The sequence below is a fragment of the Chiloscyllium plagiosum genome, chromosome 38 (genome assembly GCF_004010195.1).
Source record: "Chiloscyllium plagiosum isolate BGI_BamShark_2017 chromosome 38, ASM401019v2, whole genome shotgun sequence".
Lineage (NCBI taxonomy): Eukaryota > Metazoa > Chordata > Chondrichthyes > Orectolobiformes > Hemiscylliidae > Chiloscyllium > Chiloscyllium plagiosum.
In genome coordinates this window covers 14557872-14582894 of record NC_057747.1, presented here as the reverse complement: position 1 = coordinate 14582894, position 25023 = coordinate 14557872, and the positions used below count along the sequence as shown (strand labels likewise).

The window sequence follows — 25023 nt, the reverse complement described above, 5'->3', positions numbered from 1 at the left end:
ATTTACAAAATTATGAGGGGCATGGATAGGGTAAATAGGCGAAGTCTTTTCCCTGGGGTGGGGGAGTCCAGAACTAGAGGGCATAGGTTTAGGTTGAGAGGGGAAAGATATTAAAGAGACCTAAGGAGCAACTTTTTCACACAGAGGGTGGTATGGTTATGGAGTGAGCTGCCAGAAGAAGTGATGAAGGCTGGTACAATTGCAACATTTAAGAGGTATTTGGATGGGTTCATGAATAGGAAGGGTTTGGAGAGATATGGGCCCGGAGCTGACAGGTGGGACAAGATTGGGTTGCAGTACCTGGTCGGCTTGGATCGAAGGGTCTGTTTCCATGCTGTACATCTCTATGACTTTATTCGGGTTTACATATAAAATCAGGTGCATATTATTATGACTCCTGTGCATAAATCATATAACATACTGTGACGATGCTGTGGCTTCAAGAGGCGTATTGTGTATTGGTTTATTTTAAGAGAGAGACTGAACAAGAGACACCAAGCAGTCTGTGGTAAAGTAAACAGCTTAGGAGGCCTTCAAATTTTTTTTTCAAAGTTGGAAACAATAGAAGCAGCCTGGATCAATGTGGCCAGCTCTCAGACAGGATTTCTCGATTTTTTTAGCTTTGAGATTCAGATCAGAATTGCTGGCAACTTGACGAAGTAGAAGCTATTTTCTCCCCCCTCTCTTGGTTGGACTTAGGAGTTGGGGTTTCTCTTTCTACTGCAGGTGTTGCACATGAGAAAAGCAGATTTCTGAATTTGCCTTTTCTCCAGGAATGTGTTCCTAGGATGTTATTATGCTGGAATGGTTAATTAACAGTTACTGTATCTATTATACTGTTCAGTTTTCCAATAGACTTGTTATTTTAAGTTCTTCTTTCTTCTGTCATATTTTAACTAGTGTTTGAATAAACTGTGCTTTGCTTAACACGGAATAGTTTGACCAGTTGAATTGCATCTGGAAAACAACACTTTAAAGTTGCCATTGAAGTAAGAAAAAGTTAGGGTTTAGGTTACCTTCTGAAAATAAATTGAGGGGGTCTGGTCTGTTCCAGTACAGTATCATGGAAAAAAAACTACACAACAGCTACATTGTATTTTAAGGCAGCATCAGCATTCTGAAGAGCAATATAAAGCCAAAATACATTGGTCCAGAGCTTCTGGTCTCAATACAGTCAGAAACCAGCTGCACGCTTACATATACACTGTGGGATCCCTTTGAAGTCCAGATGCATGGATTATATGGGATTTCTTCAGGAAATTGAAATTTACACTGGGCAATGAGCTAGCATCCAGAATGCTCTGACAGAATTCCCAACATAGACTGAGAGTCAGAAACTTGAGAGTTTAGACATACACAGGAGATGTTAGAGAACATAAGAACTAGAAGCAGGAGTGGGCCACCTGACCCTTTGAGCCTGCTCTGTCATTCAATAAAATCATGGCTGATCTTTTCATGGCCTCAGCTCCATTGACACACCCTCTCATCATAACCCTTAATTATTTTGCTGTTCAAAAAATTATCTTAGCTTTCAAAATATTTAAAGCTAATAGTTGAGGCTATTTCACTGGGCAGGGAATTCATAGATTCACAACCCTCTGGGTGGAGAAGTTCCTTCTCAATTTGGTTCTAAATGTGTTCTCCCCTAATTTTGAGGCTATGCCCTCTTGTCCTCGTCTCACCTGCTAGTGGAAACATTCTCTCTCCTTCTATCTTAACTATTCCCTTCATAATTTAAATGTTTCTATAAGGTTCCCCCTTCATTCTCCTAAATTCCAATGAATATAAGACCATAACACATAGGAGTGGAAGTAAGGCCATTTGGCCCATCAAGTCCACCCCGCCATTCAATCATGGATGATAGGCATTTCAACTCCACTTACCCGTACTCTCCCTGTAGCCCTTAATTCCTTGCAAGATCAAGAATTTATCAATTTCTGCCTTGATGACATTTAATGTCCCGGCCTCCACTGCGCTCCGTGGCAATGAATTCCACAGGTCCACCACTCTCTGGCTGAAGAAATGTCTCCTTGTTTCCATTCTAAATTGACCTGCTCTAATTCTAAGGCTGTCCCCATGGGTCCTAGTCTCCCCGCCTAATGGAAACAAATTCCCAGCATCCACCATTTCTAAGCCATGCATTATCTTGTAAGTTTCTATCAGATCTCCCCTCAACCGTCTAAACTCTCATGACTATAATCCCAGGAACCTCAGCTGTTCATCGTATGTTAGGCCTACCATTCCAGGGGTCATCCATGTGAATAGTGTGTACAATCCCAGTCTACTCAGTCTCTCCTCATAAGCCAACCTCCTCAACTCTGGAATCAATGTAGCGAACCTCTTCTGCATTCCCTCCAATGCCAGTCATGTTTTATCAAGCAAGGAGACCAAAACTGCATGCAGTACTCCAAGTGTGGCCTCACCAGCACTCTGTACATCTGTAACATTACCTCCCTACTTTTAAACTCAATCCTTTTAGCAATGAAGGACAACATTTCATTTGCCTTCCTAATTACCTGTTATACCTGCAGACCAACCTTCTGTGATTAGAAGTTAGTGTAACTCTAGGGTAACTAAAAAAGACTGACCATCCTGATTCACCACTAACCTCTAACATTCCTCCCAACATGCCCAAACCCCTGACTTCCCACCCTCCATGACTAAGAGCGCTATTCCTTGGAAACTTCAGCCCATTTTAAACAGTACTTACCGATATACTATTATTCTGTTCTAATAGAGTTTCCCGCATCAAATTGTGCAACTGGCTGCAGAAATGTTGATTCTCTTCAATTACGGACATTGAAGATTCACTATAAGTCATAAAGAAAGATAAACAAATGAGCTTATTGTGTGGATTGTTTTGTGCTTGACAATTAGGCTTAGTTGAACTTAAAGACTGGTAATCAAATTTATCTTTATAAAAGGCACATGAGTAGTATCACATTTATTAGTTTTTATCTTCTTACATGGTAGGACTCACATATTTGAAACCATTTCTGAGATAATCAAAATCTAAATCTAAGAGCAAGTTTGAAATACTCAAATAATAAAAAAAGTGCACAACATAAAAAGAAGCGATCTTGACAGGTTTCAAAATCTCTCAATTATTTCCACATTTGAACTGATTTCTCTAAAAGCTTTAGTCAATTCTTCAAAGTATATTGACCAAATGTACTTAGCTAAAATGTACACTGAAAATTCAAGTGTAAATAAAAGACAAAATAAAAGCTGGTAAAATTCCAGATCGTTCTTACCTGTTTTTCATTACAGGTATAGAAGACAAAGGGTTAGGTAAAGCATTTTGTGGCATAGAATTCTGCCCTTGTTGTGTCCATCCTAAACCATGGGGTGAACCAGAAGACAACGGGCTTGCACTTTCAGGGCCTCGAGCTGTGCTCTGAAATGAATGCAGACACTAAAAGATTTGCTAAAACCCGATGCATGGTATTAAACATATGCTTTGCCTGGCAAAAAGAAAAAAAAGGCAGCATTTAAGCACATTGTCTTTCAGCATGTATGGCTGCTGGTTTAAACTCTTCCTGTGAGAAAAGTTAGGGGTTATGGAACAAAAGGGACAGGAGCAACAAAAAAAGTGAAGTTGCCTGAGCAGTACGAAACACAGTTAATAGGTATTTTCCAGGCTGGAGGAAAGCATGTATAATTGATCTAGATCTGTGTGCAGCGGACAATTTCAAAGTCATTAGACAAAATAAATGCAAGACTTGTAACTGTGAGGAGAATATTGCAGAACTTGAAAAAGGCATGATCACGTTGGCGGAGTGCGTGCACAAGTGGCAGACGAAATTCAATGCAGAAAATGAGGGATGAAACACTTTGGTACAAAGCGTGTGGAGAGATGGTATAAATTAAAATGGTAATATTCTAAAGATGTACGGGAGCATACAGACAGTGTGGAGACATGCATAGGTCATAAAAGGTGGCAGGGTACAAAGGGAGAGACAGGCGTCTTTTTTAAAAAAAAGCATAACATTCTAAGCTTTACTAGTGGGGGCATAGACTACAGAACAGGTAGGTTACGCTGAGCTTATCGAAAGCACTGGTTAGAATTTAGCTGGAGTATTGTGTACAGTTCGAGTGCCACACTGTTGGAAGGTTGGAAATGCATTGGAGAGAGTGCAGAAGAGGGTTTAACAAGAACGGTTCCAGGGATGAATCACAGGGTTTCTAAATTCATGAGGAACTTGGACACAATATATGGGGAAAAAATTGTTCCCACTCATAAAAGAATGAAGAACCACAGAGCACAGTTTTTAAAGTGTTGTAAGAGAAGCAAATACGAGGTGATAAAGAACATTTTTGCACAGCAAGTGGGTTGGGTTTGGAAATGGACCTTCTGGAAGTGTGGCAGAGGAAGTTCAATTCAGACATTCAAGATGGCATGGGATAATTACTTAAATGGAAACAATGTGCAGGGGTACAGGGAAAAGGCAGGAGTTTCACACAAAGTCAAATCGCAGCCAACTGGTCCAGACACAAAGGGATGAATGGCTTCTTTCAGCAATAATAACAATTCAGATACTATTCTGGTTCCAATCACAAGTTGCAGCATTTCCCAGTACAAAAAGCTAATTAAAGCTGGCTTTTAAGTACGACACCATGAAATACCTGTTTTCATCAAAACTCTCCTCCACAAAAAGTTTCCCCATATTGGCTGGGCCAGCATGAGGATGCACCAAGGAGTGAAGTAATATTGAAGATGCATCTATCTAACATAGGATTCTTAAGGGACTTAACAGGGTAAATACTGAGAGGATGCTTCCCTTTATGGGAGGGACTTGGACCAGTCTAGTGTCAGAATTAAGAGGAGGCAATTTAAGGCTAAGATGAGAAGAAATTTCTTCTCCCAGTGGGTTGAACATCTTTGAAACTCCTTGCCACAGAGAGCCATGGGGGCAGAGGCCTTGTGTATATTTAAGGCTGAAACGGATAGATTCTTGATCAGTAGGGGAATCAAGGGTTATGGGGAAAAGTGGACTCGAGAAACGTCGGTTCAAACATGATCCTATTCAACAGTGGAGCAGCTCAAGGTGCTGAACAGCCTACATCTTTCCTATTTCATATGGTCTTATGGTCTATCCTTGACTCAATCAGATATATTTCACAGGCTGATGTCAAAGCCACTCATAAGGAGCTCCAACAACATGTCATCAGTCAGTTCACATGATGGGGCCAAATTTGACATCACTTCAGATTCTGCATGCATCTCAGAATAATGGGTAGGGAGATTACCTCCAAACAATAAGATCTTTAAAAATGCAAGAACAAATGAATCTTTTTATTATATAGAGGACAGAGCAAATTTCCCATCTATGTACTTTGATTTGTAAGAATGATCAGCAGTACCAACGATTTTAATTCTTTATGATGATGCTTGGTTGCAAAAGGTTAGGTGAGTGAATGTTGATCAACATAAATGTACTCCAGCTACACTGCCAAATATGAAAGGTTAAGCTTTTTAAAACAAATTCATGAAGAATGAGGCACATGGTACAAGGTGCAGAATGTTCAGAAGAGAAGTTAACATCCTCTCCAAAGCTTTCTTGCAGAATTGAGTCGTCAAAACGTGTGGCACTGAAAAGCATAGCAGGTCAGGCAGCATCCAAGGAGCAGGAGATTCGATGTTTCGGGCATAAGCCCTTCATCAGGAAGGCCTGAAGGGCTTATGCCCAAAATGTTGACTTCCCTGTTCCTCGGATGCGGCCCGACCCGCTGTGCTTTTCCAACGCCACACTTGTCGACTCCGATCTCCAGTATCTGCATCCTCACTTTCTGCTGCAGATGTAAGGATTCAAGTTACTCATTTACCTCCCAGAGATGTCAGCACAGTATAACTTAGATGAACATATCAGTTAAAAGGATGAATAGGCCATTTAGCCTCTCAAACCTACTTGACCATTAAGTTCATGGCTGATCTGATTGTAACCTTAATACCACATTTGCACTTGTCCCCCAATATATTGTCAGCATTTACCTAATCAAGAATCAATCTACATCTGCTTTAAAAATTGTCAAAGATCAATTTTCTTAAATGATAGGGGAAGCAGACACCCAGAAAATATTTCTTCTCAGCTCTAACTTAAATTGTCAACCCTCTTATTTTTAAGTAGTGACGTGCTGGTTCTACTACCACAAGAGAAGTCGTCTTGGAGAAAAATCAAAAAATTATGACACTGATTAAATAAGACAAAAAGATACAAAATATAAAAATACATTATTTAAAGACTTTCTATGGAGCGACAGTATTCAACGAAAAATTGAAAGCAGACCCATTCCACTCAAATTTAGGGTGGCTGAGTTGATAACTGATGGTTTTATACTAAGACTGATCTTATTGAGAGATTTTTTAAAAACTCATAACACCCCGAGATATGGGAGAAGAGTACTTACACAAGCAATTTTTAACAAATACCATATTTCTTTCTGCCTCTTTTCTTGCGAGCGCAACAACATTTTTTCATTTTCTCTAATGTTGTCAAGCGCTTGTTCAATGTTGGGAAAAAGATCAATGATTTTCTGCTTGCAGGCCAGAAGTTTACTGCAAAATACAAAAATAGACAATGGTTAACTAAAGAGCTATTATGACAGTTTAGTAATATTGTATTACTTACAAAGGAGATACGGATTAATATCAAGACATTCTATAAAAACTCAATACATTTAGTTTGACAATAGTGTAAAAACATGGTTTGTCAGAGTGAACAATATTCAACAAGGGTATATTCCAGTACTTATAACACTGTTGGGACTGTAAAAATTGGGAAAATCAAAATCACTGTCTTTCGTCCTTTGGATAAACACTGTTTCCTTGCATCCAACCACATTTCTCTCCTCAGCAACTGCCTGAGCCAGACTGTGTACAACCTTCATTTACTACTTAATCCAGAGATAAAAATCAAACAACATCAGGTTATAGTCCAACAGGTTTAATTGGAAGCACTAGCTTTGCTTCCAATTAAACCTGTTGGACTATAACCTGGTGTTTTGTGATTTTTAACTTTGTACACCCCAGTCCTTCACCGGCATCTCCAAATCATAATCCAGAGATGCGCTTCCAACAATGTAGTTTTGTTTTTACAAACATTTTATCACCACTTAACTCTGCCCTGCCTTATCTGCTGCTCAAATCCTCAGTTGCTTTTGCTTTCTGTAGAGTTCATTCCTTCAATAAACTTTTGCTGACCAATTATGTTTTACCTTTCACAAAATTCAAAGTTCTGCTGCTCATATCCTGACTCACACCAAAGTTCCCTTCATCTGTCATTCACCGATTTATAATTTCTCCTGGATGTCGTGATTTTAAAATTCGCGGCCTTGCTCCTCCCATCTCTACGCTCACCTCTCAACCTCAGATCTGTATTCCTCTAAATCTGGCCAGGAGAGTGTAGTGATTGGGACCAGGTTAACCTCATTAACAACGTTCTTTTAGATTAGATTACTTACAGTGTGGAAACAGGCCCTTCGGCCCAACAAGTCCACACCGCCAAAGCACAACCCACCCAGACCCATTCCCCTACATTTACCCCTTCACCTAACACTCCAGGCAATTTAGTATGGCCAATTCACCTAACCTGCACATTTTTGGATTGTGGGAGGAAACCGGAGCACCCGGAGGAAACCCATGCAGACACGGGGAGAATGTGCAAACTCCACACAGACAGTTGCCTGAGGTGGGAACTGAATCCAGGTCTCTGGAGCTGTGAAGCAGCATTGCTAACCACTGTGCCGCCCATCACTGTGCCACCGTGTTCTTGATTGAATCAGGAATATCTTGGATAACCAAGAGACATTTGGGCCCAGATGTCCCTGGAAAAGAAGCATGCAGTGTCTATCAATACCCTCGAGGTATACAGGGAGAGGTGGGCACAGTGGGGTGTGAAATGCTTTATTTCCTCCCCGGACTCCATTTTGATTTAATTGTTGCCCACCACTTTTCCCTTTTTTAACACTCAGCAGTGCCCTTTGTTGAGAAGGGCAATGCTTGTCACTAGCTACTTGAGTGTTTCCTTTCTTCCTGGTGGTAGAATATGAATAACGTTTTATGCACTCATTGGTGACTGGCAGAGGAAGATATGGGTGCTGGGGAAAATAAGCACTACTGCTGTTTAGAAGTAGTGTGGGGGGTTAAATAAAAAGAAAAATATATAGCCAGGAGATTAGAATCTCCAGAGTTCAGGAGAATTATTTTACAAAATAACTAAGATTAGAATCTCCTCAGTTTAGGTGACTGACTCAGAGCTGGCTGGCCACAGCCAGTGTTACTGTGGGTTCTGTTTTTTTTGGTCTTTTTTTTGTGGGTCAATGACTCTTGAGCTGGCTGGGCACAGCCAATATGCCTTGGGCTTCTGACTTTTAAAAATAAAGGCAAAAAATATAACTAGCAGAGTAGAATTGCCTCAGGAAAAAAAAAGTATAATGAGAACGTTAGTATCCCTTCAGTTGAGGACTGATTCAGAGCTGGCTGGCCACAGCCAGTGTACTATGCACTAGTAAATAAAGTGTGACTTGGTGATGGGACACCAGCCTCTGTGCAGTTATTTCAGTGGCAATGAGAGAAAACAGGACACGCCTAAGGAACATTTGCTTGCAACTATGATCTTGGAATTGGCCTAAGCATTTCTGGCATCATGCCTCTATTTAGGAAGCTCAACTCATTTGACCCTGCTGTCAATGTCTGGGCCCAATATGTCTACAGAACGTGATATCTCTTCTAGGAAAATGTCATTGGGGCAGATGAAAAGCAACGTGTAATCCTTCTGATTGTGTGTGGACATGCAGCATTTTTGGTCATAAGGAGCTTAACTTTCCCAGAGGCACCAGACACTTGAACCTTCCAAGAGCGGACAGAGTTGATTAAAGCATACTACGAACCCAAACCTCCTCTAATCCTGAGATGCTATCAGTTTTATTAGGCTGTTAGAAAACCGGGGAATAATTATTGGGATTTTTGACGAGGTTTTGACGACAGGCAGAGGAAGGTGATTTTGGGTTAACCCTGAAGGAAATACCGAGAGACCGTTTGGTATGTGGGATTAATAATGCAACCATGCAAAAGTGCCTATTTGCTGAGATCCAACAAGACTTTAAACAGGCGCTACAACTGGCCTTGTCATCAGAAAATGTGGCAAGTGGAGGATATGAACTACAGGACACCCTAATGGAAGTGGACACCCTCAACTCTCCAACTGAGGTGGGGGGAACACCAGATGAGTTTAAGCAATTGCACAGCCTCACATAGGGCATGTCCTGAGCAGATAGACCTTGGCCAACCCACAGCAGAACCTCACAAAGCTGAGCCACAGCCAAGTGGCTAATCAGTTCTTCAGGATCTGGACTGGCAAGCCATTGTAGATGCTACCGGTAAACGGATTTGAGACCAAGGAGTCCTAAAAGGCTTGACTTGAATAGGAAAACTCAAAGACCAGTACCCAGGAGAGTGCACGCCCTGGAAAGTTCCCCTACATTTGGGCTGGAACAATTAAATTGCTTAGTGACACCTAAATCAATGCTAATTAACGTTTGGTTAAAGGTCACCTAATTGCCATGGAGGTTGATACCGGCACAGCTGTATCTGTGATTGCAGAATCGGTCTTTAATAAGATTCGCTTGGGATTCCAGTCTTTGAACTTGTGTAAGACCTCAGCCAGACAGAGCACTGGGAAATGCCACAAATTAAGGGTATGACTTTGGTTCCAGTCTCCTCTGAAAAGCAGTTAGTGCAGTTGCCATTAATGGTAGTAAAAGGCTTGGGCCCAAGCCAAGAGGGACATAACTGGTTGAGAAATGTTCACCTTTTGGCTCAAAATTTTTTGATTGGAAAATAGCTGCTTTTGAGAAATCCTGGTGAAAGAACCAGAAGTTTTTCAAGAAGGGTTTGGGACTATCATAGCCAAAGCCACTTTACATGTTGACCAGTTCGCAATTCTGAGATTTTGCAAGACCTGCCTGGTGCCATTTGCCTTGCGGGCAGAAATAGAGGCTGAAATCAGAAGGCTGGAGAGCGAAGGAATCATCAAACCTGTGTAGTTTGCAGAATGGGCAGCACCAGTCGGATCAATGGTGAAACAGGATGGCTTGTTCGCCTTTATGGAGATTTTAAGCAACTAATAATCTGCTTCTCACAGCTGGATAAATACCAGATGCCTCGTATAGAGGACTTGTACACAAAGTTGGCGAGGGGGTTGGCTGTCCTTTATGAAGCTGAACATGAGCCACGCCTACATGCAAATGCGACTGGGTGAGGAGTTCCAGAAGTATGCTACAATTAAAACTGTAAGGGTTTATATCAATATACAAGACTGCCATTTGGGGTATCATCAGCTTGCACTCTTTTCCAGCAGATCATGGAGACCATTTTGCAAGGACGACCCCAGGTTGCCATTTATCTGGATGACGTACTAATAATAGGGAAGACCAATAAAGAGCACTTGAAGAGCTCGGACATAGTGCTTCAATGCTTCTCCCAGGTAGGCCTACGCCTTAGATGGAAAAAACATGTTCCAGGCATCTCAAGTGACCTACTTGGGTTACAGAGTCAACAAAACTGGATTATACCCATTGGAGGAAAAAAAAGTGAGTACAATCAAAGAAACCCAGCTCCCACATGTGTACTGGAGCTGAAGTCTTTCCGTGGGTTAATGAATTATTATGGAAAATTCATATGTAACCGAGCCTCCATCTTCACACCCCGACAGTTGCTATTAAAAAAAGGGTCAGCCTTGGAAATGGTTGCGAAGCCAAGTAGCAGCCTTCAGGGAAGTGAAAATGCAGCTATTGTCATCTACAATCTGAAGTGAAAAGTATATTGATAGGTGATGCCGCTCTGTATGGTATCAGGATAGTGTTGGCTCACCAGTGGCCCAAAGGAGAGAAATGTCTGATAAGTATGCTTCCTGGATTTTGGCTGATCATAGAATCATTATATAGATCATCAAATCCATCCAAACACAAATATGCCCAGATAGAGAAGGAAGGTTTGCTGGTCATATTTGGTGTGAGGAAGTTCTACCAGTACCTTTTATGGATGGGAATTTGTCATAATCATAGATCACAAATCCCTGCTAGGGCTACTGAAGGAAGACAAGGCAATTTCACCCATAGCTTCTGGTATAAGTCAATGTTGGACCCTTGTTCTCAGACGATACAAGCACAAGTGGCTAATGCGGATGCCTTTAGCTGCCTCCCACTGATGGATACACCCTGGAAGGTTTTGGTTTTCAACTTTCTGGACATCCTTCAGTCACCGCGGACAATATCTGACTGTGGACACGAAAAGATCCTGCCCTCGCAAAACTTAGAACAGCTGGTAGTAATGGGGGAAAACAGAAGGGCCATCACAACCAGAATAGAAACCTTTTGGATCCAGCGAGAGCAGATCACTATAGAAAACGTCATACTACTGTGGGGAGCAAAGGGGATTGTCCCAAGTAAAGGTTGCTGCTGGTTACTGGCCAAACTTCACCAGGGTCATCCAGGTTTTCCAAGATGATGATGCGAGCAAGAAGCTATGCTGGTGGCCAGGGTCCCACTCTGATTCAACTATAAGACCACCCAACACACAACAGGGATAGCTTCAGCATGGTTGCTGATGGACAGAAGACTCCACACCAGGTCAAACCTGATATTTCCAGGCCTGGGGAAGGTGCACGCGAGAGAGTGAGAAAAACAGCAGAACTTCAATGTTAGCCGAATGCCTCCTCCAAGCGAGAGAGGCAACTTAGTTCTTGGTGGGGGGGGGGGGGGGGGGGGCGTCTATATTCCAAGCACTGTTTTATTTTATCTTATTGGACTGTCTGATATGTGTGTGTTACTGTTTTGTGATGACTGCAAGTGGGATTTGAGGTTTGTCCTCATTTCCCTGAAAACTAATTGAATGGTGGGGTTTGGTGCCTGGCTTTGCCGCTTCTCTCCATTGTAAATTGTTGTTTCACTGTATACAGCTGGTAATATTAATTGTTTTGTAAACTGTATTGTTTAATAAAATAGAAAAAATTTAACCAGGAGAGTAGAATCTCCTCAGGTGAGGACTGACTCTGAGCTGGCTGGCTACAGCCAGTGTCTTGTGCACTAAGGGTGACTTCGTGACAGGACCCAGCCTCTGTGCAGTTACTTCAGTGAGCATCCCTGCTTGGCCACACCTTCAGCTGCCAATAGCCTAAGTTGTGCAATTCACTCTCTAAACTTCACTTCTCTTTCTTCCTTTGGACAGAGTAAAACCCACTTCTTTGACTAAGCGTTTGGTCATCACCTCCTACATTTGATTGGTGTTGAGTCACATTTTGCTTTACAACACCTCTGGGAAGAGCCTCCGAATGTTTTATTCCAGCAAAGATGCCATTAAATATACATCTTGTCTTGGATTAGACGGTGTGCAATACTAGCTTTCCTCCACATTCCCTTTTAAAACTAGACAATAGGAAAAGGTAACAGATCACAAACTGTACTTGTTATAAAACAGAAGCAAAATATCACATATTATAGGTTAAGTGGACATAATTTTCATTTTGTCAGTGAACCCTGATATTCATGCATTCTTGAGTTGCATAGGAAACAAATACAATTAAATAAAAGTACTTTCAAAGTACTGGTAGTAGACAAAGAACCAAAATCAAAGAAAAATTTAACCTGATCAGGCATAAAGCATAAAATGCATACAATGTCAAAGATGAATTAACCCAAATCAAAATAAATTGATGGTTATGTTAGGGCTTTCATGACAGGTTAGTGACTGTGGATAGTCCAGATCATCTGTTCTTAGATGGTGGTATGGTATTTTAGGGAATGTTTTTATACAACATAAAATATTCTCAATTACATGGCAAAAGGGATTACAGCCCTTTGTGTTGAAATAACTAGCAAATATTGTCACCCTCAGACAGGGAGAATAATCCAATTGAACTATTTTATATAGCATGCAGCAAATGTCATAAAATAAACTCTTACAAGAAGTGGAGGAATTTACATGTAATAAAGAAAAAACATTTTAAAACATGTATATTCTATATAGTTAAGGCAGTTAACAACATAGTTGAATAGCGATGACTAGGAACTAGATCTTCCACATAAATATTGTGACCACAAGAAGAGGCTCAGAGACTGGATATTTTCTGACAAGGACTCGAATCCTGACTTTGCAATGCCTCTTGGCCACAAAGAAAGCATTACTCAGAGTTCAATGTGGAACACTCTCCACCCTCTTCCCACTTCTGCTTATAAGGGGAGAGCTGCAGCAATGATGTTCTGCACAACAAAGCAGTCTGCTAAATCAGAGATTCAACCACCACCAAAACGTTCACCTTCCATAACAATGGTGTACCATGACTACACAATGTACAAGATACATTGCAGCAACTCAGAAGTTTGACCTCCACTGTCTGGAAGGATGAGCACAGTGGCATACAGGAACATCACCACCTCCAAATTGCCCACCATCCTGATTTAGAAACATATTGCTGTTCCTTTACCAACAAAGTAAAAACCTTAATCCTTCCTTATCGCACTGCGATAATGCCTTCAGTATATTAACTGAAGTTGTTCATGATATGGTGTTGGACCAGGGTGGACAATGCCAGGTTATAGTCCAACAGGTTTATTTAGAGCTATTGAAGCGTTGCTTCTTCATCAGGTGGTTGTGGAGCAGGATCTGTGTCATAGGTGTTCCTTGAAATAAACTCGACATTTCAATTGTGCCCATCCCCTACAATTTCCTTCCCCATCCTAGGCATCCTAAATCTTACCTAATTGCATCATAATTGCCTTTCCCCCAGCAATAACTCTTGCCCTGCATTATACACTTATCCTTTTCCATCGCTAAAGTAAACATAACCAAATTGTGGTCACTATTAGCATCCAAATCTAACACCTGGCCAGTTCATACCCAGTCCCAAATCCAAGGTAGCCTTGCCCCTTGTTGGCCTATTGACATACTGTGTCAGGAAACCATCCTGCACACAATGGACAAAAACTGACTAATCTAAAAGTACTCTAGCTACAGTATTTCCAGTTAATATTTGGAAAGTTGAGGCCCCCCATAAGAACTACCCTCTTAATCTCATTCCTATCCATAAATATCTTTGTTAACCTTCCCTTTATATCTCTGGAACATTTAGAGGCCTACAGAAAACTCCCAACAGGGTGACCTCTCCTTTCTTGTTTCTAACTTCAGCCTATACTACCTCAGTAGACAAGTCCTCAAACATCCTTTCTGCCACTGTAATAATGTACTTGATTAACAATGCTACACCTCCCCGACTTTTACCATCTTCTCTGTTCTTACTGAAATACCTAGATAGCAGAACCTGCAATAACCATTCCTGTCCCTGCTCTGTCCATGTCTCTGAAATGGTCACAACATTAAATTCCCAGGTACCAACCCATGCTGCAAGTTCACCCACCTTATTCCGGATGCTCCTGGCATTGAAGTAGAAACATTTCAAACCACCTTCCTGCTTGCCATTGAACTCTTGCAACCTTGAAACCTCATTTCTGACCTCACTACTCTCAACCTCCTGGATGTTGGAACTACAATTTAGGTTCCCATCCCTCTGCTGAATTAGTTTAAACTCTCCCGAAGAGCATGAGCAAATTCCCCTCCGCCACTCAAGGTTACTGTATCCCTCTGGTTCAGGTGTTGACCATCCTGTTTCTCAAGGTCTCACCTACCCCAGAATGTACCCCAATTATCCAGATATTCAAAACCCTCCCTTCTGCACCATCCCTGTAGTCATGAGTTGAACTCCCCCTCTCCCTATTCCTTGCCTCGCTAGCCCGTGGCACAGGCAACAAACCAGAGAAAACAACAGAGAAAATATCCTAAATCTTGCCTAAGCGCATCATAATTGCCTTTCCCCAGCAATAACTCTTGCCCTGCATTATACACCTATCCCTTTGTTCTAGCACTAAGCTTTCACCCCGAGTCCCTGAATTTCTGCCTTAAATACCCATCCCTTTTCCTACCGATGTCTGTAGTACCTGTGTGGACCAATTTTTCTGTGCCAGAAGCTGCCCATTTCAATTCTACTTTCCAACATCTGGTTGAGAGCCTTGTAGGTTACAGCATTTCGGGGGCATATCCAAGCTCCTTTTGAATGAGCTGAGGGTTGGCTTTAAGAGTATAATTTAGAAATAATATAAACAGTGCTCTAACTTTCAAAACTACACAGTCTACAGTCAACATTGAACAAATTATGTTATACTTGTAAAAGAAACTGGTGGGAACGGAAGAAAACCGGTAACAAATTGCACTTAAATCTAGTTCGTGCTATAGGTGAAGCAGATGTAGGTTTCAATAATACAAATGCTGGATGACATGATGATTAAGCTGAAGGTACGCCTAAATATTTTAATTATTTTGTCCTTGTTCAGCACTGAGCTGGTTGAAAAATATTTGTTCAATTGTAAACAGAATTTTCAAGTCAGTTCTTGGAATGAAGTGGTCCATGATACCATTAAAATTTAAGTGACAAATAGACACTTGATCTGGTATGGTTATTTTGTAAATGTGTTTTTAAAAGCAATGAATTCATGTCCAATTTCTTGGCCACTCTCATTTTATTCCCAGGATCTATTAAAGGTACATATCAAGCTATGATTATTCAATTGGAAGATCTGATATTGACATTGGCCAGTGGGGAGGGAAAGAGCACACATTGCTTCAGCCAAGCCTAACCTTACTCTAATCCAATACTGATTCAAGCTGATCCTCTATTGGGGTTAAGAGTCAGGAATCAAGGCAAATATAATATCTTGCTCTTCCCTAATTCAGGTGAACTGGGTCCTCCTTAAAATTGGGGAGAAAGTGAGGTCTGCAGATGCTGGAGATCAGAGCTGGAAATGTGTTGCTGGAAAAGCGCAGCAGGTCAGGCAGCATCCAGGGAATTCCTGTTCCCTGGATGCTGCCTGACCTGCTGCGCTTTTCCAGCAACACATTTCCACTTCCTTAAAATTGGCCCAAATGAACTAGTCTTAAAATGTAACATATGAACTGTATCCTCAAATAAAAACAAATTGCTGCGGGAACTCAGCAGGCCTGGCACCATCTGTGGGAAGCAAAACAAGAAATAACATCTGCTATTTTTAAAAAAATTAACACATGACTTTAATGGTAACCTTCTAAAACAATACATGTTAATTCACCATTAGCTAAACTGTTATCAGCACTGAAAGGTTACATCTTTCAATTATTTATAAATCAAAACACTTTCACATTTGTACCTGAGATGGGCATATAGCTCCTTTAGCACCCGATCTTGATTCTGCACAGTTTGAACAATGATCTTCACCATTTCTGTGCTGTCTCCATATTGATGTGAATCTTAAAAACAGAACAAAAACCTGTTTTCACTTGTTAAGGGATTTTGGGAATTCACTGGACTTAGAACAATAAAGGGAAGCTGCCCTATTAATAACTTTCTGAAATAACTATTTCTAGCACTCATACGATGCACCAGAGCACATATACTCAATAATATTGATATCAGTGGGATTAATGTAATCTGTTAACAGACAAATCGTGGGCTTGTCATCCTCAATTCTTAAGCTATTTTCTTTACATAAACTAAAATAAAATTAAACGGCCCCATAATCAGGCTCTTAACAGGTGAACAATATACCAACTCCATTGTCACCAGGGTTAGAGTGGATACAAGTCTTGAAAATGCTTCAATGAGGATGAAACTGGTGCTGTGCCGAGGAGGATGATGATACCGGTTTGTTCCAGAGATATTCAGGCCAATTCCAATAATAAGTAGATGTTGAAGTTTACGTTTCTAATACCGAAGTTCTTGCTCAAGCATTCAAAAACCTTAAGTGCTGACGGAGACTCAGTAAGGCTCAAGCAAAGCTTGCTTTCCACAGACTACTGGGGATAGACCAAATCCAAAAGTTACAAATATGATTTGCTAAATTGGAATTTATCTAAAACTGTGTGCTTTTTCATTCCTTCTACTCAGCCTAACTGTTTGGTAAAGGCAGAAACCCACAACACATTTAAGACAAAAATCATAGAAATACTTAATAGTTCATAAGATATAGGGGCAGAATTAGGCCATTTGGCCCATCCAGTCTGTTCCATCATTCGATCACAGCTGATATGCTCTGCATCCTTATTTTCCTGCCTTCTTTCCATCTCCCTTCAACCCATTACCAATGAAAAATCTGTTTAACTCCTCCTTAAATTTCGTCACTGTCCCAGCATCCACCACATTGGGGTCGCGAATTCGACAGATTCACATTTTGAAAGAAGTAGTTTCTCCTCAATCTAGTTTTAAATTTGCTACCTCTGATATTACAACAATGACCTCTGATCCTAGAATGCCCCACAACAGGAAGCATCTGCTTCACGTCTATTTTATCCACACCTTTTATTATCTTGAATACTTCAATTTGATCTCCCCTTATACTTGACTGCAACTTAGAACAGGAAGCTGGAGTTCAGTGATTAAAGGAATTGACGATAGAAAGGAAAGGTGTTCTGTTGTTTTTGCTTTTCCTAAATTTTCTCAGCCTCACAAATTATTTCTTAGGGAGTGACAGGAAAAGCTGGTTATTTGGTGAGTATCTGGTAATTTAATACAATTTGTACACAATTTCTGAGGTTCAAGATAATGTAGCAACAGGTGGCAAGGTTGTTTAAAAAACAGAAACAAAAAGATAAAATCGAATAAAATAGTTTAGTAGATCCTCATAACACATTAAAGATGTCATTACGAGTGAGTGTCACTACTGCAGCATGTGCGACCTGAATGCCAGTTTGGTCCACAGTAAACATGTGCGCGGGAAGGGTTTGCATTTCAAGCAGGTTCAGCTCAATGTTCTTGAGCTGGTGGTTCAATGACAGACAATGTGATGTATCAAATAAGGGAAACATTAGCTGCATTGTTATTTGAGTTGACAATCACACCACTTACGATAAGGCCCTCTGATTTGATCAGTGGTCAGGATCAGGAACGTGAGACTCTTCGTGAGGCAGGTAAAGAAATCCATAGGATAGCTGTGCAGGAATGTCAGTTTCTGAAATTGTCATTGATTTGAGGTTCTCAGCCTGTCTGAAAGGGAATGGTGGCTGCAGGGTGGTTGAGCTGACCTTGGCATACGAAACTAATCAAGAGAGGAGAGTAAGAGGAAATGTAATCGCAGGAGAGGACAGTACAGTGAGGATGATTGCCACGATTCTCTGCAGCAAAGAGGGAATCCAGATGGCAAATTTGCACATCACTCAGACCAGACCAGAGTCCACTCAAAGGAGATCAAAGTGATCGTGTTTTATCTTATTTAAGGCAAGTGTAAGGCACTAAGTTCCAGATGTGATTCAATTGGTCCACGATTCGGCTTTAAGTGCACCTTGTGTTACTTTCTGAAAGAACTCAAAGTTAAGATTTTGTACAATGATTTTATGAATGAACTGCTGAAGATCTGGTTCCATGTACATGCAGGGATATATTTTGAACTCTATTCTTGAGCTTGACTCGACAGTTTTTGGTAAAACTGCTCACCAGCAATTGGTTCAATCTATCATTGATGATAAGACATAATGTGTGCCCATACTTCGGACGAAAAAGATCATAAAATGTATAGCTGTATTCTCAGCTGTGTGGCTCATCTTCATATTTTATTTAATAGAATATTTATATATTCTATTTAACATCGTCCCTCAAACTTCACATGCTTTTTGCTTTCTGCAACAGTTTCAAAAATGTTAATTTATGCTCAAACCAAGGTTTGCTGAGTTCAGACAAACTGTAGTGTCACATGAAAATTAGTTACTCCCTGTCTTAAAAAAAATGACCTTACACAGTTTAATGAATTGATTAGAAACTGCTTAGGATAAAATCTAATCGTGAATTGGTAAAAGTGTTCAATGCTTGTAAAGATAAAGCTGAATGTTCAGAATTAAAAGTATATGCAGTACCTTTTGGTTTTCCCTTGAGCTTCCTGTATAAATCGATGGCTTTCTGTTCTCTGGAAAAGGAAAGTTATGATTAGTAAAATAATTTATTATGTCAATGCAGTTGTAAATCAATCAAAAGAATGGCTGTGCCTATTGAGCAACACAACTTTCTGTAAGTAGCTGCTTTCATACATTCATCTAAACACGGGATGATTGTACTGGTCCACTGAAAGCAGACTTAAGGATTTTACTAGGTTATATTTAATCTAAGCACAGAGTTAAAACATTTGTTCCAATGAAAGCTCAGAACTAAACAACTGCTTTCTGCTCAATCGCACAATATACTTTCCATAAAGTTCAAAGAGCTATTACCCTCCTGCTTGTTCAAAAGCAAAGTACTTCCTGCATTTGTGTCCTCAAATTTGAGGGGATTTTTCTATGTTACACAGCTGAACAAAGATAAAGCAAAAACATTATAGAAATGAACTGAATTCAGTTTACGCTGAGGCATAATAGCCATCAAGAAGTCAAGAATTTCAGCTAATAATCCTGATTTTGTTCTTTTAGTTCAGAGGGTCGAGAAATTGAAAATGGTACTTTGACCATGACATTAATCCATCGATTTCAGTGACTTCTTTTTAGGAAGTTATCCCTTCAGAAAATTATAAAGGGATCGACTGATCAAGTTTCTTACAGGTTTTCCATCACATCTCCCTGACGCCTTGCATATGGGCTCCTCTGCAGTTCCACTATTTCACTGTGTAGTCCCACGATCTGTTCTTCTAAATGACCAATTTCAGCAGCCTGAAAACGTCCAAAGAAATGCTTCTGTAAACAAAGTGAGCTTGCAGTTTTACGACTGCTGCTATTCTTGAACTGAAAAAAAATCTACTCAAACTTCACATATAAAAAAATAACAGCTAATTCAGTTGCTAAGAGATACACAGAGAATAGCAGTGAGGTTGTGAATCTCCCTCCATGCCTGTACAGAAATAGGTAAAGAGTCCAAATTCCTCCAATTGCCTTGCACTGTTACTTGCATGTCATCCTTAGCGAAAAGACCTGCCATATCGCACTGGCCAAAAAACAACTGAGGTACCCTGTGTCCTCTAAGTTAACATTGCCTCTGCTGCTACACATTTTACATAGTCTGCACCATTGATATGGGACAAATTTTCAACATGCACTTCATTACATGTGTGTTTCACCACTGCTCCTCTGCCAGCTTGAACAAATGTGGCAAAAAGATGGTCATCCCAATAACCAAACTGCATGTCACTTTACAACTCTGACTACAGTGTGACTGAAAAAAATGTGGTTCAAACTTTTACAAACAATATGCCATATAAAAAGGGCTGCAGTTGAGATAGATTCCAAAAAAGAATTCAAGCTTGAAACTAGTCCACATACTAAACAGCATATATTTAATTTCACCCCTTCCACTCTGGATTGATCAATGTGACCTGTTAAAAGCATGATATAAATGCAAGTCACGCTTCTTGTTAAATAGATACAAGTATATCAACTCAACTACATATTAATTAAATGACTCTTTTCCTAAGAGCTATACGCAGAGGCCCAAAAACACAGCTCATTCTCCAAAAGACCCAAGTCAACTTACCAACAGAAACAACACACTTTTGTTATGTATCTATTATTACTATAGCATTGTGATGATTTCATGTCCTTTGGGTAAGACAATGAGGAATATTAAGAGACTGAAACAGTATATTCTATCACATGTAGAGGCATTATAAACTGGCCTCTTGTTTAACTTGTGCACATATGTATCTGTTCACTTATACTTCCTTATTTCGCTCAAATACAGGAATTAACTTTCTGGAGGCTAAGCTTTAAAAAATGAATCAATCCAATACAGTGAAAAACAGTTGTGTAAAAGACCACAAGAAATAGATGTAAATTCAAGCAATCATTCATATCCTGGAACTGACATTCCACTTTATACTATTAAACCACCTCTTATACTGCTAAATCATTCCAAAGTACTGAATATCAGTATTATTAATGTATCACATCACTTCACAATTTTTGAAGTATAAAATTAGGAATTATTCTTTCGCATGAAATGATTTGAAGCACACAGAAAGCTTGTGGTTTACTCACTTGTTTACAAGCTTCTGCCTTTTCTTCCATTTCTTTCCATGCTTTCAACATCTTCTCTGAAGCTGAGATTAAAAACATATTTTCATTTTAGACTTAAAATTTACAAAGACGTTAAAGACCAACTTATTTTACCTCAAATTCAAAAATGTTTTAATCTAAAAATCTCTAAAGGTAAGGACTATTGTCTTAAATAACTGTTGGGAAAAATGAAAGATGCAATCAATTTAGGAAGAGAAAAAGGTACTAAATTCAACCAGACAATATTGCTTTCCCTGAAGAGAACAAATACAGAATTACAATTTCTCATGATTTCCCTCAATCGATTTATTCTCATTTCAGTAATGTTTTCAATTTTTCACCATACTCATTATATTTTCCACTTGACGAGTAACCTACTTCACAACACTATTTGAACTAATTTCTGAACTTGCATCTATTCACAAGCTTTTCACTATAACAAATAATTCATCTAACCAAAATGTTAACCTTTTATAACTCATTAATAATTTTCCTTGTTGCTTTACTCATATCGACATGCACACAAACATAAACAAAAAAAATTACAAGACTGCTAATGGACCAAATAAATAACATTTCTAGCTTTTAGACTAATGTTAAGGAACAAAATTATTGGTATAAGCTATGCATACAAAAGGAGAGAGAAATATGATAAGCTACAGGTCAGCATCACTCAGACCTACTTCAAACAAATTGTAATTTAATCCAATTGCAACTATTGGAGTATTTTTTTTCACCCAGCCTGATATCTAATCTGGAATTTCTTTTAGAAATGCAGTATTACAACAAGCAGCTACGTAAGATGTTATTAAATTACCAAGAGGACGAGGAATGGCATTATAGACTTGCAATAAGTCACAATTCCTGCCTTTCCTAGTTCTGGTAATTCCCAGTGAGGCTCCAAACCACAGAACGACATGGCAGTCTAACTGGAAGAAATTAAAGGTTTTGCCCCATATCACTAGAAATGTGATGAGTTACTTTAATAGGCATTTCTTATTGAGTTGGGTTTCTGTTTGTCATTAAATCTGCTAACAAGGATGCTGCTGCTGCTATTTAGCAAGCTAACAATCATCTGAGAGAGGCTGAACTACAACCCTCTGACATTCCTGGATACATAATTCCACACAAAGTAAAAACAAACCACTACTTTCAAAATTGTCCAGAGATGTTCGCTTTATAGTTAAGCCCGCTTCATCTTCCTTCTCAGATCCGTGAAAGAGACAGCCCTGGTTTGGTTTGCTCTCCACTCAATTCTGGGTCGGTCCTTCTTAAATATTCAGTCATGATGAATAAGTACTGCCCAACCCTAATTGCCCATTCAGGTGGTGTGCTGCTTTCTTGAATTTCAACAGTCCTTCTCAACAGGGTGTAGAGACATGCACAATGCTGTCATTAAAGGAGTTTCAGGATTTTGACGCAGTAACACTGAAGGAATGGTGATATATTTCCAAGACACAGATCAGTTTAGGTCAGTTTGCTGGTTGGTTTGTAAAGCAGTGTAATGCTAACAGTGGGGTTCAATCCCCACACGGATTGAGGTGACCATGAAGGAGTCTCCTTTGTAACCTCTCTCCCTTGCCTGAGGTATGGTAGCACTCAGGTTAAATCACCACCAGTCATCTCTCTCTAATGAGAGCAGCCGTATGGTCTGGTAAGACTATTGCAACATACATTCGAAGTCGACATACATAGATTTCCAAGTCATGATGGTGAGGCGACTGAATAAGGAAAGAGATTCCCAGATCTCAGCTTGACATAGTTCTTCTAAAGTGATAGAGGTCTCAAGTTCGGAAGATGGTGCCGATGGAGTCTGGTGAGTTAGTGTAATGGATTACAACAGTACACACTGCTGCCAATGTGCATTGGTGGTGAAGGGAATGAATATTCGTGGTGGATTTGATGCCAATCAAATGAGCTGCTTTTGTCCTGGATGGTGTCAAGCTTCTTGAGAGCTGCATTCATCTAGGCTTCCATCACACTCCTGACTTGTGCATCATAGATGGTGGAATGCTTTGGAAGTTATTCACCACGGAATTGTGAGCCTCTAACCTTGAAGCCACATTACTAATATGGCTGGTCCAGTTCTGATTGATGATAGTACCAATTGACCAGAAACGGGGCTTTGACTCAAGCTTCAAACAGACTTCGTGATGCCATTCTCTCTCAAATACTGTCTTATTGTCAAGGGTAGTCACTCCCGCCTTCTCTTTAGGTTCTGTTCTTTTGCTAATGTTTGGACCAAGGCTGTACTAAGGTCAGGTGCCATGGTGGAACCCAAAGTTGAATGTCAGTAAGCAGATAATCCTTTGCAGGTCCCACTCACGAGGGCTGTTGGCCAACATTCCCTCTAGTTTTCTTATAGCTATGTGGGCTTCCAAGGAACCTTAAGTCGATGCTGTAATCAGCATGCCAATGCCAAATGCTATGTGTGGAACATCACGTACAATTTTATCTAATCCCCTCACCATTCTGACTTGGAAATGTATATAGAATGTATGTTGCCATAGTCTTACCAGACCATAGGGCTATTCTCTCATTAGGGAGAGATGACTGGTGGCGATTTAACCTCAGTGCTACCATACCTCAAGTGAGGGGAGAGGGGTTAAGAAAGAGACTCCTTCATACATTCAAAGAGAATGTTGCTGCTAATGCCCCCTTATATCAGTCTGTTGATGATAAAGGAAACTAGACTGATAGCATGGCATGGTAACCAGTTGAATTTGTACTACTTAATGTGTGCAGAACAGAGGCCTGGCTATTTTCCACACTCAAATAGGAGCCGGAGTTGGACTGTAGCTTTGAGACATGGAAAGCTCATAAAAAAAAAGTCTCAAGTACTATCGCTGGAATATCATCACTGCAAGTCTTTGCAGCATTCAGTACTTTCCGCTGTGTCTTGATGTAATGAGGAAATCAAACAAATTGATTGAAGGCTTGCACTTTTGATGCTGGAGACATCAGAGGAATGCAGAAATGGAATATACATTTGACACTTCTGAATGAAGCTGGATAGAAATACTGCAACTTCATTGTTTGCATTGGCATGCCACGATCTCACATTGTTTAGAATGGCGACATTTCTTCTCATACCAAGTCTACATTTTCTCTCTTCAACCAGTTTGTTATCGGCTACATCTGTAACTCTTTTTCCAGTACAGCAATAACTTACCTGTGCTACTTGCTGCTTTTGCCACAGTCAAAAAAAATCTGACAAACGTCCTTTTAAATTTCCACTCTCATCTTGCCTTCCCTTGGTCTGACTCTTGCTGTCCTTTCCGAAGATACTCGGCCAACCTGCAGAGGTGTGGTCGATGCACCAGCATACTTCTTGCAAAAACCTAATTCCTTTGTCCAGTGGCTCTATCTCTTCCTCTTGCAACTATGATTTGAGCAACACCTAGCTGATCACTCCCTGTCACTGCTTTACTAGTGATCTGAAAAAAAAATGTTCTGCGGAGAGGGAGGGAGAGGGAGGGAGAGGGAGGGAGAGGAAAAGAGAGAGAGGAAAAGAGAGAGAGAAAAAGAGAGAGAGAAAAAGAGAGAGAGAGAGAAAGAGAGAGAGAGAGAAAGAGAGAGAGAGAGAGAGAGAGAGAAAGAGAGAGAGAGAGAAAGAGAGAGAGAGAGAGAGAAAGAAATTTCTAAGAATCTATAAAAACTGTATTTGTTTCTTGCAATTTGGTCCCTACTCATGATGGAAAATGAAATACAGGTTAGGTGACTAATTTACTGAACACCTCTGATCTGAAAGTATTGCACTCAGCTGCTTGCATCCTTTTACTTCTACATTACTGCCCTCAAAGTTTTTGGCATTGACACTACTCCAGCCAAGCTCAATGCAAACATCAAGAATAATATATTTTCTCTCTCCTTTTCCCTTTATATAATGTCTTAAATGTAGGAAAACATTTCAAGGTTAGATTACTTACAGTGTGGAAACAGGCCCTTCGGCCCAACAAGTCCACACCGACCCGCCG

General features: G+C 40.2%; 1 protein-coding gene across 3 annotated transcripts in view; it reads right to left on the bottom strand.

Moving 5' to 3' along the window:
* chuk (component of inhibitor of nuclear factor kappa B kinase complex) overlaps positions 1-25023 on the bottom strand; it is a 104617-nt gene that overhangs the window by 6419 nt on the left and 73175 nt on the right. For all 3 annotated transcript variants that reach the window (XM_043678907.1, XM_043678908.1, XM_043678909.1), the window contains exons 15-21: positions 21029-21090; positions 19599-19708; positions 18926-18975; positions 16231-16330; positions 6409-6556; positions 3255-3397; positions 2711-2810 (exon numbers count right to left, since the gene is read on the bottom strand). In XM_043678907.1, coding sequence (XP_043534842.1) covers positions 2711-2810; positions 3255-3397; positions 6409-6556; positions 16231-16330; positions 18926-18975; positions 19599-19708; positions 21029-21090 — 713 coding nt within the window. The remainder of the gene's footprint in view (positions 1-2710; positions 2811-3254; positions 3398-6408; positions 6557-16230; positions 16331-18925; positions 18976-19598; positions 19709-21028; positions 21091-25023) is intronic.